General features: G+C 45.2%; 1 protein-coding gene across 1 annotated transcript in view; it reads right to left on the bottom strand.

Moving 5' to 3' along the window:
- Positions 1–16,345, bottom strand: part of PI4K2A (phosphatidylinositol 4-kinase type 2 alpha) — a 52,509-nt gene that overhangs the window by 13,217 nt on the left and 22,947 nt on the right. The window contains exons 3-6 of the mRNA XM_029610145.1: positions 7,766–7,897; positions 7,019–7,172; positions 6,653–6,714; positions 1,486–1,585 (exon numbers count right to left, since the gene is read on the bottom strand). Of these exons, the coding sequence (XP_029466005.1) occupies positions 1,486–1,585; positions 6,653–6,714; positions 7,019–7,172; positions 7,766–7,897 (448 nt within the window). The remainder of the gene's footprint in view (positions 1–1,485; positions 1,586–6,652; positions 6,715–7,018; positions 7,173–7,765; positions 7,898–16,345) is intronic.

The raw sequence follows: 16,345 nt of genomic DNA on the forward strand, positions 1-16,345 counted from the left end.
GAGGGGGTTGGCGAAGTTGGCGTATAATAAAATCAGGTAGACATGTATAGGGCATTTGAATTAAATCTTGGAATTGGTCTAAGGGCTGGAGGTGGGGTTTCTTCCAGGGCTGTCAGGGGGATAGTAATTTGAAATGTTATTTTATCTGTTTTAATAAATTGTACATGTTGTTGCTTGTATAATTTTATTTTGCTATCAAACGTGCGTTGCTTTGGAAATGTTTTATTATTAAAAGTGGAAATCAATCAACCTTCGATGCACGGGGGCAACTTTGGGGGCAAGAACACTTCTCCCCTACTGCCTTCCCAGCTAGAAAGACCCTATGGAGGAGTAAGATAAACTTCGAAGAAAATGCCTGCAAATCCTCAGAAGCCTCCTCCAAGATGTCCTCAATGCCCTCAGAGTCCTCCTGTGCCCCGTGGGACTTCGTAGAGCCGGGGATAAAGAAGGAGGTGAATCTTTCACCTCTCGGGGCATTCCTTGCAGCTGCCCCTGAAAACAAAATGGCTGCTGTTCCCAGGCTCACTGGCGCAGCTGCAGAGCCTGCCCCTGATGATCGTGTGGTCTTCCCCGACGGCGCTGAGCCAGTCCACTCGAGCTGCCCTCTGCCCCGGAGATGCAGCGAACACACCGCCCTGCCGAAGTCCCCTGCACATGCGGCTTCCGTACGAGCAGCAGTTCTTACCGTAATCCTTAGCCGGCGCCGTTATTTCCCAAGTCATAGGTTGTCTGCTTGTCGCTCACGCTAACGGCCCCCTCACCACTGGGATGAACCCTCGTTGACTGGACACTCCCTGCCTTGGCGGTGATCAACGATCACATGCAGAGATAGCTGCACCTCTGTCCTCCTGAGCCCCAAAGCCAGCCAAATTGCTCTCAGTGCAATGTTTCTTTTTTTTTTTTTTTTTTTTTTTTTTAAATTACAGCTCCAGACTGCAGGTTTTATACCTCTACCTTCTGAGGGACTGCAGGTGGCACACTAGGTTAAGTAAGTATCAGTAAACCTTTTCTTCTCCATCTTCACCTGCTGGAGGGAGGCAAAACCCATGCGTCTAGACTGATCTGGGGTATGAACAGGAATTACCAGCTTGAAAGATCTGGAATAAAACTAAAGATATCTCATTCAGGTGTTTCTACTTGTGCAAAGCCTTACTCAGGTGACCACTGGTCTGGCCAAGCATTTTGGTTTTTTTAAATTTCTGTTTATTGAATTTTAAAGCCATAGAACACAGGGTAGGGAGGGGAGAGGAAAAGCATTTTTTCATGCAAGATGTCTATTAGAAAATGTAATGCGAATCAGTTTTAGTTGCGTTGTAGCAAATAATACATGCTGTTTTTGGAGAGGGGGTTTTGAGAGTGTATATTTTTAATTCCGTAATCTTGTAGAAGGGCATTTGAGGCACCTACACAGAAAATTCCACAAATCACTATGCCAGGGCTCACAACATGAACAATACGGCAGCTCTGGTTATGGCAGGAACTTACATGCTCTCCAGGAGTCAGGATGCTTCAAAGGGAACGCTAGTCCATTATCAATAGCTGCAAGTTTGATGATTGGCTCCTTCACCACCACCCAGCCTGTATCCTAAACAGCAAGGGAGAAAATATAACCACTGAAGTGCACACTGCTGGGAGCTCCTTAGATCGTATTCACTGCCTATTTTAGAGCAAAATGTGAAGCTGCCAAGATTTGGGGAACTCCTGAAATGCCATCTGTCAAGAAGGCACTTTTGGGGAGGCTGATAAGAGAGTCTTAAGAGAGGTAGGCTGGGAGAGACAAGAACAGAAACGTGATCTATGTCCGGACCTAAGGAAAGCTATTAGGTCAACAAAAAGGTATCTCCTCATATTTTTTGCTCGTTAACCTTTATTTCAGGGAACTCACGTGGACTACTTTATCCGAGAAGCTGTGCATGGGGTGATACCCTTACAATGAGGAAGGGCTCTTGCCCCAGTGGGACTTAGCAGCTGGCATGAAAGAACAATGTAAAAACACATTGCTTCTCTTCAGCTCTTTTATAAATATACATTTTCTTTTAGATTTTGAAAAATGTATATTAACAATACCACCAAAACTTCAACCCAATGCAACGTTAGATTGGATATTAATGTACAAAAATAAAGACAAAAAATTCAAATCTTCACACTTATATAAATGTTATATAAACTAAGAGATTCATCATATAACGAACCTGAACAAAAATACACATTTGTAAGGTTCCAGGTGGATATAATCATTGGTCCGCAGTCCTCGTTGTGACAGTGAATTTCATCAAACAGTACATAGTGCTTATCTAATACTCAAGTAACAGTTCATTCAAACAAAAAATTTGTCTTGCAAAAAAAAGGTTTCACAATTTCTCACGCAAACAACCATGAATCCCTGGACCTGAACAGTCCCCATCTATCAGGGCCTGTTCAGGTCCTGGGTCTCTGGAAACACTGTTGTATTACATTTTTCCTGAAGAATGGAACCTGAAAAAGTGACAGACATGCTGATAATGATCCAGCATCTAATCACTGGCTGTAACATGTCACACTATGATTGGACCAGATAAATGTTTGAATGACATTTAATGATGCCAATAAAATATACTTCCAGATCTTACAGAAACACATTCAATTCTGATCTGTTCTCATTTAGTCCATTGGGTGCCACTGTAGAGAGTGTAACGATCCAAAACTATTCTCAATAATTTAAACGAGCAAGGTGATCATTGTCCCTCAGTGATATTTGAAACTGCTCGATAATGGTCCAACATAATTGTTGAAAATTGTGGCCTTTATCCAAAAAGTGTGACACAAGATGTGCTTTTAACTTCTGTTGAGAAACAACTTTTGTGTTCTGCGAGATGTGTTTTGATAAGACATTTAGTACATCTCACATAAGCCAAACCCTCCGGGGTTGTACCCAAGTCTAACTGGTTGTTACCAGGATCCATGGACCCCAAATTGCCAGGTGCAGGAGCTTAGTTTTACAGGATATTGTTAATATCGATGCCACTAGCGATTGGATATGTTCTAATCTCTCTACAAGAAAGAGTTGCAGTTAAATCTTCGGCTAGTCAGGCCAATCTAGTCATTAAACCTGCGAATAAAAGGGGGGGGGGGGGGGGGTGGGGGGGGGGGGGGGGGGAGTGTTGTAGTTGTCCAAAATTAGACGCAACACACAGAGGAGGTTACATATCAGCTAATATTTTGTATTATAAACCTTTATCTAAAGATCCTACAGAATATTTGAAAGACTGCATAAAGCACATTAGAATACATTTTAAGTGGCACTACTAAAGTCTAGAGAGACACGTATTTTGAAGGTACAAAACCCTTGGATAGATACCATATACATGGTCTCTAAAGTTCATAAGCTTTTGAAGATCCCACCTGGCCATTCCTTTTGTCAACCAAAAGGTCAGATTTAGAGCCTGCGTCTGTTTTCCTGGACATCTTCCTTATGCCTTTTGTGGTTCGAGCTAGCTCTTACATTCAGGATACACGTCACATGTTGAGCATTTTAAGTGGCGATCAAGGTTTATCTTAGGACTGTTTATTGGTAACTTTAGACAGGGAATCTTTATATACCAACATCCCTTAGGAGGCAGCTTTACAACTTAAGGTTTGGAGTCCCACCCCAGGCCACACTGTTCCCATTACTTTTTTGATGCAACAAGCTACACTAGCAACGAAAGAGAATCATTTTTGTCTTTTTAAGACCAATTTGATCGACAGGTCTATGGAAGCAGCCATGGCACCTGATGTGGCTAATTTGTATGTGTCATATTTTGAAGAAAATCATCTGTACACATCTCAGAGGTGGTCTTTTATTGATCTGTGGTGATGTTACATAGACAATTTTTTTCAATTGAAACGCTTCAGAAGAACACTTACAGTGTTTTGTGGACTGGCTTAATTCTCTTGATCCCAATTTGAGGTTTACCAGGCATTACCATGATGATAACCTTTCTAGATATCAAATTATCAAACAGAGAAGGGGGTTCTTTTAAGGTTACCTTATCCCATAAATCTGAGTTTCCACACATGCAGCCTTAAGATGGGGCTACCCATAACTCAATTTATAAAAGACTTTGACATACTGTATATGCTCCATTAATGACTTTAAACAGCAAGCAGGTGAACTGGCTATACATTGTCTGGCCAGGTTATATCCTTTTGCCACAGTTAAAAAAAAAAGCATATAAGCAAGCCTTATTTGCCGTGACCTTTTGTTAACTTATAAATCTAAGACCAGTGAAACCGGCATTGTTTGTGCATGGGTTTCATAAATAAATCTTTAATCTATCGTGGCATCGGTTCATCAACATTGGCACGAATTGGCACTACATGAAGTATTTAAATCTCCATCTGTTGTTGCTTATAAGAGGATTAAAAACATTTGAGAAACTGTTGTCTCTTCTTATTTACCATCATGGCATGTCCCCTTTATTCAAAAAGCTGCTCATATCTGTTTTGTTCTAACACATTGCAAGGAGACTCCTGGCAGTATCAGATTACAGGCAAGATTTATTTTCACAAGGACATTACCAACAGTCTATCAAGACTGTTTATGTACATCTTTTTCTGTTCCTGTGGTTTGGCTTATGTGGGACCTACTAAATGTCTTATCAAAAAAGGTCTCACAAAACACAAATGTTATTTGTCAGAGAAGTTACACACTGTTTGCATAAAGGACCATTGGATCTTTATCGAGCAGGTTCAAATATCACAAAGGGGCAATGATCACCTTTACCTGTTGAAGTTATCGAAAAGAGTTTGGGATATTTACACTTCCTACAATGGCACCCGATAGACTAAATGAGAACATCGAATGGAACACGGTTATTTAAGATCAGAATTGAGTGCGTTATTTATTTAAATATTTACCGTATTTTTCGCTCCATAAGACGCACCTGACCATAAGACGCACCTAGGATTCAGAGGGGGAAAATTTAAAAAAAAAAAATTGTGCTAAACCGGCTCTGCGTCTGGGCGTCTTATGGAGCAAATTAAGGGAGTGCATAGCTTTTTTTTTTCTCCCCATTTTGTTTTCGGGTCTGGGGAGGGCCATTTCGGTCCACTCCCCAGATCAGAAAACTTTTCTTTCTCTGGGAACCCCCAAAACCCCCCCCCCATCCCAACCCTTTAAATTAACAACCTCCACCCCCCTGACCCCCCAAGACCTGCCGAATTAATTTCCTGCAACCCCCCACCCTCCTGACCCCCCCAAGACCTGCCAAACGTCCCTGGTGGTCCAGCGGGGGTCCAGAAGCGGTCCGGGAACGATCTCCTGGGCGTGAGCAGTCGGCTGCCAGTAAACAAAATGGCGCCGACGGCCCTATGCCCTCACTATGTTACTGAGACAGACCGCTGCTACTGGTCGGTCACTGTGGCCCTATGCCCACACTATGTCACTGAGACCGGTCGGTCTCAGTGACATAGTGTGGGCATAGGGCCGTCGGCTGCCAGTAAACAAAATGGTGCTGACGGCCCTATGCCCTCACCATGTCACTGAGACCGACCAATAGCAGCGGTCGGTCTCAGTGACATAGTGTGGGCATAGGGCCGTCGGCTGCCAGTAAACAAAATGGCGCCGACGGCCCTATGCCCTCACTATGTCACTGAGACCGACCAATAGCAGCGGTCGGTCTCAGTGACATAGTGAGGGCATAGGGCCGTCGGCGCCATTTTGTTTACTGGCAGCCGACGGCCCACACCCAGGAGATCATTCCTGGACCCCCGCTGGACCACCAGGGACGTTTGGCAGGTCTTGGGGGGGTCAGGAGGGTGGGGGGTTGCAGGAAATTAATTTGTCAGGTCTTGGGGGGGGGTCAGGAGGGTGGGGGGTTGTAGGAAATTACGTCGGCAGGTCTTGGGGGGAGTCGGGGGGGGGGGTTTGTTAGATTTTTGTTTGGTTTTTTTTTTTTTATATTCGCTCCATAAGACGCACATACATTTTCCCCCCACCTTTGGGGGAAAAAAAGTGCGTCTTATGGAGCGAAAAATACGGTATGTACCACCAACCTAAATTTCTTAGCAGTTTGCAGTAATACATTATTTAAGATCTAACAGTATATTTTAAATAGACATCATTAAATATCATCCAAACAATTATCTGGTCCAATCGGAGTGCGACACGTCACAGCCAGTGATTGGATGCTGAATGGTCATCAGTGTATCTGCCTCTTTTTCAGATTCCGTGCCCTGGAAGAATGAAACTCAGCGATGTTTCCAGAAATCTAGGATCTGAATATTCCCTTGACGCAGAGCTTTCATGGATTCATGTTGCATACATGTGTGAGAAAAGCTGTGGGACCTTTTCTGCGAGATAAGTTTTGTTTGAATGAACTGTTACTTAGGCACTAGATAAGCACTATGTACTGTTTAATGAAATTCACTGTCACAAACAAGGACTGTGGACCGATGATTATATCTACTTGGACCCTTACAAGCTTGTATTTTAGTTTGGATTCAACCTATAATGGTCCTTTAGTTTATAACATTTATATAAAGTGTGAAGGTTTGGATTTTCTGTTTTTATTTTTGTATATTAACAATGGCAGGAATAATCAATAAAAGAAAAGACAGCCAATGTAACAAGCAAAGTAAAGTATTTTGCAACTATTCCATCCCTCCTTGGAGCCCACCCCTGCCCATTCACCTGGGAACTTGTGCTGTCCATGGGGTAATCATACTTGATGAGCCAGTTGTCATTTCCCCGATCTGCAGAGTGACAAGAGATTAATGGAGGACACTATTTGACATTTGCTTACTATGCTAGAGATAAATAAATAGGCACTCATGTACACTCTGGGCCTTCCCCAGAGAAAATCTGTTCTCTGTTCTGCCACGGGCAGGGTGAGCTCTCCAGGGAAGCTGTGGTAATGCCAATAGGCAGGGCAGTTACTGGTCACAGCAATGGCACCGGTGCTTGAAAACAAATGTAGCCCAGATTTCTGACTGCAGCTCAGCTCGATATGAAAGTAGAGAGGGAGAAAGAGGAGGGGGCCAGCATCCAGCTGCTCACCTGTATTCCTTATGATGTAATCTAGCACCACAAGTCTCTCAAAATGTAACTGGAGCTGCCGATTGGTGTTCTCAGGGAGAGGCTCAGCCTCAAACCTTCGCAGCCAATAGTCTGCATCTTTGTAACCTTCCACAAACAGCTGAAACGAGCCAACCTGGAATCCAAAAACACAGCAGATTAGCCCCACACAGATGCAAACCAATGAACTTCAACTAAAAGCTTCTTCCAAAATTTGTGTCTGTGTGCTCCCCCACACCCCCCAACACTGGGCAGCATCCCGGTACTCTCCTAGTTAGGAGGACCAATTAGTAAAACATTTGTAAACATTCGAGGCAAGACCGAGGCTGCACTCCTGCCATTTCGGCTCTGTCATTCCTAACCAAACACTTTCAACGTCCACTTTTTCTAGGGCCTTCCGCTTGCTAATTTTCTAAGGCACCTGAATTCGCACAGGTCACTTTCGAGTCCAGAAACTGATCCTAGCCCAGACCAGCCAAATCTAATGCCAACCAAAGCTCTTTGATCAAGTAACTAGGGACTTTGGTGAATGAGGCCACATTCTACAGGTTGTTTGGCCACTCTACTTATATCCCCCAACTCAAAGTCCTATTAGACTGGTCTGAAGAGGCTTAACTCGCTCCCCTCCTCCCAATCTCAATGTGTGTATATCCCTCAGATAAGTGGCATGCTAAGTTGGTTTTAAAATGCAGAATGTCTTGGTTCGACTGCCATAGCACCACACCATACCTTAGGAGGGAGTCCTATTCGGTGAAATCTCTGACCAAATTTTGGCACTTTCTCCATTGCGAACTGTTTCCCCCTGGACTTCACTCTGTCAATGGCACTGTAGTTAAAGGTTTCACTGGCAAGGTACACTACCTGGGAAGACATCAAAACAGGAGCATGAACAACAATACTTTATTTAGAATATTAACCCAGCTCTCAATCAGCAAACCTGATCCTGGCACTAGTGCCATACACTAGACATCACTCACAAGTACAATCAGACTTTTTACATTAGAAGAAAACTCCCCCAGAGCCTCCTCCTCTAATCTGGGCAGTGCTCTGAGGGCAGGGAAGCCACGGTGCATTTATGCTATACCCTTCTCAAAGAACGGATCTCAGACCTTGGGGATAAGGAAGTAGTGGGAGAAGAGCCCCTTGTTAGGGTCCTTGGGAGGGCCAGGTTCTCTCACCCGCTGACTGAGAAACGACTCCATCTGAAGATGGAATTGGATTGAATGCAACAAACTAGTTAGTTTCCTAGAATCAATAGAATACATTTCCTGATAACCTAGTCTTGAGCCAGGCCTGGATTTAGAGACAGGTCACATAGGCAACTGCCTCAGGCACCAAATTTTGATAAGTGCTGCGGTCTATCAGAGGCTTCAGCTTGTCGATGCAGTCAAGTAAGTACTGCACCATATATAATTGGTGGGCTGCCATGCAGGCATTGAGCATCAAGCTCTGGGAAGACAGACATTCTTCCCAAAACTGTTCAGCAACCTAGAGACCTTACCCAGAGGAGTACTGGAAAAGATTCTAGTCTTAACCCATTTTAGTGCGGACTCTACCATCATTGACTGGTATGGTAGTTGAAGTACTCTAAACCCCAGAGCCTGTTGCATTCTGTATTTAAGGCCCAATTTCCTGGCTACTAGGGGACAGGAGGCCACACTTTCCCACATTCTCATTTGTAAATCCTGCAAAATTGAATGAATTAAGATCACTGTATGCTCAGAAAGTGTTTCCAGAATCCAAAGTAGCCCAAAGACTTCAGCACGGGGATCTTTGTCATTAAGGACATGGACTCTTATTGCCTTTTCCAGTTTGTCCAGGAACAAAGTACTAGGGGTCTTCTAGTAGAGATGAATGTTCCAGTAGATCAGATAAGGAGTCTGAGGGAATCCCCATAGACCCTTCCTTGGAACCAAGAGGCAAAGGGACACTAACCCACAACCCCAAAGAGGATGAAGGTGATCAAGACAGGGTCTTCAGTTGTCTCAGAGGGGAATACTCCTGAGGCATACTCCCTCCTTGACTGGCTAGATTCCTCCACGGAGAGGGATGGCTGAGGGACAGATTATATTACCGGAACCTCTAATGGTAGCTCTCAAGGTGTGGAGGAGAGAGGGACTCTCCCTTGAGGGAACAAATCCAACATTCTGGACAGGAGAAGCTGAAGGCTAACCTCCATGTCATTTACTGCCAATAAGGTAAACAAAGTCTTCAGCTACCTGACTGTTGTGACCTTTGACCCAGAGTGGAGGATGAGACATCCTCCTCCTATACCAGTAGAACATCATCCTCCTGCGAAGCTCCTACTGGACTCCAAGTCATAGGCACAATAAAGCATATCAGATCCAGAGTCTCCAAATGATGTCCATGATCAAGGAGGTGGGAAGGAGATAAAGATGCCAATATGGAGGGAGGAAAGTGTAATCATTCACTTCTAGGGCCACCCAAAGTCTATTCTTGCCTCAAGTGCACCAATGGGGCCAGATTGCATTGGAGTGTGGAGCATCTGAAGGCTGAAGGAGACAATGGAGCCGAGGGCCGCTGCACCAACAAGGCTGATACCTGATGCGATGCACGTTTTAGTGCAGACTTAAGCTTCAGTGGTGCCGAATGCATCACCAACTCCAACTACACCACACGATCAGACACATGGCACTTCTTTTTGTGCTCCAATGAGCCCTGCAAGGTATGTGTAAAGGGGCTCACTGACCCCTGCTCTTGATGCTTTCGCATCTTGCTCAACCCCTAAACTAGAGCTGATCAGGGAATTGGCGCTGCAGTTGGGGAGTGGCTGCCAGACATCTGCACTGATGGCCACAATATTTGTTACAGATGTTCCAGGTCCTGTTCCTCTGGAATCTCGGTGACATCCAGCTATGGAAACAGCAACTGGCCGAGTCACGGTCTGGACCCAGGCATCTGTAACAAATATCGTGGCCATCGATGATGGACATCTTCCGGCCACATACTCAGTCCTTGAAGCTACTGCAGGTGGTTTTCTTCGAGCCAGTCAGGATGATTTTTTGTTTTTTTAGCACTGAAAAGTGCTGTTGAGGAGCTGCCAAGGCAGTGAGACAACTGGAAGTAAGTATGAAGAAGAAAAAAAACAAACAAACTTTGAAGAAGTACAAATACCGAAAAACGGAGAGAAGAGGGTACATATCAGTGTGGAAGCTCAGAGAAAAAAAGAAAAAAAAAAGACTGAGGGGCTCATGAATCAGCGCATCTGGGAATTCTCTTGCATACTCAATACTAAAACCTTTTCTGAGCAGCACCATCAGGTGACATCAGTCCTGCTTGTTGAAGGAGAAATTGTTTTACAAAATAGATCAAGTTTTCATTTTTCAAGCAAACTATGATCGTGTAAACGCAAGTTGCTTACCGTAAACTGTGTTTTCCATAGACAACAGGATGAATTAGTCATGACCCTTGGTAGTGCAACCTCCTGGCAGCACTGAATGGAAACTGTCTCTCAAAGCTATCAGAGCTTTTGCTCCATTGAGCATGCATGGGAGTTCCTGTGTGCAGGTGTCGTCAGCATCCCCTCACTCCATTCCAAAAGATTCTGTAAGTATAGGAAAGTCTACTGTCCAGGGAGAAGGGCTAGCATCTCATGGCTAATTCATCCTGCTATCTACAGAAAACACTGTTTACGGTAAGCAAACTTGCTATGTTCCATCGATAAATAGGGCTGAATTAACCATGATCTGTGGGGAATCCCATAGCCGAGGGATGCGCATCATGAAGCTTTTTTTTTTTGCATCCCAGACCCCAACATGGACAGCAGACTACTTGACAGTCCATCAGTACAGCATAGCCCACTGCACTGTCTTTCATAGTTAAGGAGTCCAGACTGTATTGGGTGTTGAAGCTGTACATCGAGAATCAAGTAGCCGCTTTGCAAATGTCTTTGATAGTCACCCTCGAAGATGCACTATGGATGTAGCTGTTGCACGTACCTGATGTGCTCTCACTGGGCCAGCAAGATCTAGAGCAGTTGCTGTATAGCAATGTATTATCCAATTTGACAATGTCCTCTTTGAAATGGCTACTCTGAGCCTGTTATGGTATAGGAAATGAATAGTTGAGGTGTCTTTCGGCACATCTATGTATGGCACTTGTAGCTCGTCAAGTCACATTTATAATCAAGTATATGTAGGAGTTACTCACCCTCGTGGGAATAAGGTTTGGGAAAGAAAATGGGAAGCATGACAGACTGATTCAAGTGAAAAACGGAGACCACCTTTGGTAGAAAGTTTGGATGTGTCTATATCATCACCTTGTCATGACAGATGCAGGTAAGGAGGAAGGTGAATGAGTACCGTACTTCACTCACTCGGAGTGTTGAAGTCACTGCAACAAGAAATAGGACCTTTCATGTAGGTCACTGCAACAAGAAATAGGACCTTTCATGTAGGTCATTTCAAATGGTTTGAACAGGGGTTTTGTCAGGACTGTAAGCACTACATTAATGTCCCAGGGCACTGGAGGCTTCATATCAGCCCTTTCATGAACTTTGAAACCAAAGAGTGAATTATGACGAGACAGCTACTATGGCGCTTGGATGAACTCAGACTGATGAAGTTGCCAGTCCTGACTGAGATAGGTGAAGCAAATAGTCTAGTAGAACCTTTGGTTCATCAGTAAAAGGGTCTACTCCACATGAAAATACAGCAGTTGGCGTAATGGTCCCATTTGAAGGAGTAATTACACCGGGTTGAAGGCTTGCATGCTGAAAGAAGTAAGTATTCCTGCACTGGATCCGAGACTTCTAACCAACTCAATATTGTGTGCGCTCAACCTCCATGCCAGCTGAAGAGATCACAGCATTGGGTGTAGCAGTTGCCCCCTCTCCTGCGTTAAGAGGCAGGGGTCATCTCCAAGCACGACAGGCGATTCAACAGAAAAATGAACCAAATAAGTATACCAAGGTTGTCTGGGCCATACTGGGGCTATCAGTATCATTCTGGCTCAATCCCGGATGAGTTTCTGAATCATACAGGCAATGAGTGGAAGCAATGAAAAAGTGTACACTACGCCCTCGTTCCATGACAGTAGGTAGGCATCCAGGGCCTCCCTCTCAGGGGCTGAACAGCACAGAGCAGAACCGATCCAATTTTTTGTTGATATGTTTTCCAGCAGTGGAAAAGATGGTCGATCACCACCAGGTTTATTAACCACTCGTGGTCGAAAAATTCTGCTCAGCCTGTCTGTTTCCATATTGAGTGGGTCACTGCCCAGTGGCAGATATGTAGTGTTGCTTGGTAGAGGCTTCAAGATCCCATGCCTCCTTGCTTGTTCATGATGAAGTATATAACATTGCTCCTTGATTGTCCATTTGAATCAGGACGCCCTTCCCTCCCCACCCACCCTGAGTACACAGCTGAAAGCTGTGAGGGTGTGGTGAAGGACTTCAAGTTCCAGCAGGCTGATTTGTAGCCCCCCTCATTGGGACTAACCAAAGGCCTTGTGTTTTCAATAACCCTGTGTGAGCCCCCTACCCTGCCATTGATGTATCCATGGTTAAGAGTACTTGGTGATGGATGGGGTGCAGTGGCACACCCGATGTGTATCAAGTTGGTTGAAAGTTCCTGAGCCATTTCTAGGGATACAGTCATCCTGGTGTGGAAGGGCTAGAGACACTGGTTCCACTGTAATCAAAGTCCCCATTGTAAGTGCCACATGTGTAAACGGGTGAGCTGGACTATGTGAACGGTGGCGGCAAGGTGTCCCAGTAATTTGAAAACCTATTGCACTGTTGTGCAGGGAGATTTTAAAAGAGAGGCTGCTTCTTCAAAAGCTGGCTACTCTGTCCGCAGGCAGGAAGGCCCTCTAGAGCAGTGTCTATGAGTGCTCCTATGAAATGCAGTCTTTGCGTTGGGAGCAGGACCAACTACTCAAAATTGACTAGGAATCCTAGTGAATGGAGGAGGGCAATTGTGGAGACCATATAGGTGCAGAGAGTTTCCCCATGATAAGCCACAATGAAATCAGTCATCCAAGCAGGGAAACACCCGGATACCTTAGCAACTGAGATGAGTCGCCATCACTGCCAAGCACTTCATGAAGACTCTTGGAGCAGAAGAGAGGCCAAACGGCAGTACTTTATATTGCTAATGATGGTCGGCTATCTTGAAACAGAGGAAACGCCAGTAAGATGGGTGGATGGGAATGTGAGCATAAGAATCTTTTAGATCCAGGGAGCACATCCAGTCACACGATTGAAGGAATGGGAGAATGGCTCCCAGGGAAAGCATCCTGAATTTCTCCTGGCGGTGGTTGAGATTGCACAGGTCTAAGATGGGATGCAGATGCCCCATCTTTTTTGGGGATGAGAAGTACTGCGAGTAGAACCCCATCATGCTTCACAGTTGAGAAATCTCCTGGATCGCATCTTGTAGAAGGAGCTTCTGAACCTTGAGGACTAGAAGAAGTGTATGACTCAAGTCAGTGGAAGGGAAAGTTTGGTGTTGGGCTGGCAAAGACGCCATGAAATCCAGATGGAAGCCATGCTCTACAATGCTCAATACCCATTGGTCACTCGTGATTTGCTTCCAAGCTTGAAGGACGAATCAGATCCTTCTCTCCAGTCTAGATGTCTGAACTGGTAGGAAGGAGTCAGAAACTGGAAGCCAGTTTAGCAGGCTATTTCTGCTACTGTAGCCTTTGACAACTGTGTTCTCTGGTGTGAGCACAGGAAGGTGAGTCTTGTGTAAAGGTTGTCTGGATTTTGGAAAAGGAGAAAGTCTATTCTGCTGATAAGGCCTGTATGATTTCCTGGGGTAATAAGGCCTCTTAAATGAGAAATATAGCCATCTAGATGCAGGTTGAGAGTCACCAGAGGCTGATAGGGGCTGGACGGCAAAATTTTGTTCCTTTATTTGGGATACTGTCTCCCTGAGCTTCTCACCGAAGAGATTATCCCCCAAACAGGGCAAGTTAGCCAGTATTTTGTGGACATTGTCACAGATGGTGCTGATCTACAACCAAACCATGTGACAAACCTATGGAGGCCACTGTCGTCCATGTAGATGTGTCGAAGACTTCATACACTGAGTGCAGCTTCCAGGAAGCATGGGAGATAGTGGTTTGCCTGACTCCCCCCAATAAAAGGCTTGAGACTCTGAACGCATTCATGTATGTACTGGACCATATAGAATTAATGCTGGGTTATTTGAGCTATAAGCATAGATCCTGGTACAATTTCTGGCCAAACTCATCCAGCAGTCTGTTATCCTTCCCCAGAGGGGTGTTGAAACAAAGGCAGGTCTTTTTTGCCCGCTTCATTGTGGACTTGGCTACAACCGAATTATGGGATACTTGGACGACCCCATACCCTGGCAACTTCTTCATGCAGAATTTTAAAATCAAGCTTTCAAGCCACTGTAGAATCCCTTGAAGGGCATCTCCCACATTTTTAGCAGTACTGCAAGCAGCACTTTGTATTTGGGCAGTGCCGTCAGTTCAGAGGAAATATCCAAAATTTTTAGGATACCTGGGCCCTCCAATCTAGTGTCCAGATCCTTTCGGACCTCCACTTTAAGTGCAGTACCAATCTTCTCAACAAAATGAGAGTTGGTGAGATCCTCTGGTGGAGATCTGTGTTCCAGTGGCTCCAGAGCTGGCTTCAAAGGGATGCCAGTAGAGCTGCTTGGGGACTTCCCTGGTGAAACAGGATTTGACCAAGTTGGCGAAGGTGACCTTGGTGGATTTTGCGGAGAAGGGATGTGAGGGAGTCCAAGAAGGGGGGCAGGTGACCATGGAGATGCTCCTGGTTTTACACCTTCTGGAGTGGTTGGCTGAATGGAATAGGCTGAAGGAAAAGTAAGAGGTTCTGGGACTGGAAACAGAAAGAAGAAGTATGTGTGGACTATAATCTGATCTGGTCCTTAGCTTGCTGAGAGTGCTGTCCCAGAATCAAGGGCAGCGAATCCTTCTCAGAGACCAGTATTAGCTCCCCTTTTAAAGATGGGAGAGACAATAGAGAACAAAAGAGGTCTGGAGTCTAAAGGAGGAGATCTTGTGAAAAAAGCTGTGGCACCGGCTTGGCCCTGGTGATCGGTGGTGGAAGGTACAGAGATGGGTCCTATGGCCATTGGATAAACCCTTTGATGGATAAGGCTGCCTGGAGAATTTCCCTTGTCGACTCAGTTGGGTGATATGGTAAGACAGGGAAGTGGAGATCTCCCTTGAGTTCCTTGAGGCTTCAGAATGAGGTGACAGAGGGAGGTTCTGGTCATTAACTGAACTAGTGGAGATAATCAAAGGAGGTTTAGGCAACTATGCAGTTTCAATGATTTGCCTGGAAGGAGTCATAGATGGTGATATTGTTTAGAGTCGTTCTGTAGACTTGATGGAAACATGTGCAGTGGGCTTCTGCATAGAGACTGATTCAATGGGTGTGTCAACTTTGGAGCAGCATGCAGCTTCGATGTGTATTAGTGTGTGGGCCTTTGATGCATCATGTGCACTGATCCCACATGCTTGTGCTTCGATGAGGATAATGACTGGCAGCTCGACTCAAGTTGCACTACAGAGTCTTCGGACTAGTATTGCATTGATGGTTTTATATTTTTAGCAGATCCCGAAGCTGCATGCGTCGTATCGTTGAGACCTCTCTGTGGTTTGACTTTGGAGGTTGTTCAGACACATCTCTATATGGCATCGAGGATGCATGGTGATCTTTGTCTCTGACCCGAGCATTACCATTGCTGGATGACTTATGGTGGGTGCTGCCAGACATTGATGGGGTCCGAGGCTAGGCTTGTAATCTCAGGGATTCAAATCTTTGCCGCCCTGGTTCTCTGCACCCAAGGGGGGGGAAGACGACATTCATCCACAGAGACCGCAATTTGCCTAATCATGATCAGGGCCCAGACACAGGTAACACCCGTCATGGCCATCTATGAGAGACACGATCTGGCTGCAGGAGCAGGCCTTGAAGACACGGACCACTTTTTGCCATGACTGATTCCTCTTCCTTTTCCCAACTGGGAAATGACACTGAAAAGTGCTGTTTTGGGGCTCGCTGAATAAGAAAAAAAAAAAAAAAAAGGGGGGGGGGGGGGGGGGGGGTGTGACACCTGAAAAATAGAGAGAAAAGAAAATACCATCTGTGCAGAAGGTGGACAAAAAGAGACAAAGGGGACACAGACGACACTTGCGCGTGGCAACTCCTGCACATGCTTACTGGAGCAAAAGCGCCGACAGCTTTGAGTTCCCATCCGGTGCTGCCAGGGGACGCACTGCCAGAGATCAGGGCTAATTCATGTCACGAATCTGCATCGGCACCATTTTATATGTAGTGCA

The sequence above is a fragment of the Rhinatrema bivittatum genome, chromosome 7, assembly GCF_901001135.1.
Source record: "Rhinatrema bivittatum chromosome 7, aRhiBiv1.1, whole genome shotgun sequence".
Taxonomy (NCBI): domain Eukaryota; kingdom Metazoa; phylum Chordata; class Amphibia; order Gymnophiona; family Rhinatrematidae; genus Rhinatrema; species Rhinatrema bivittatum.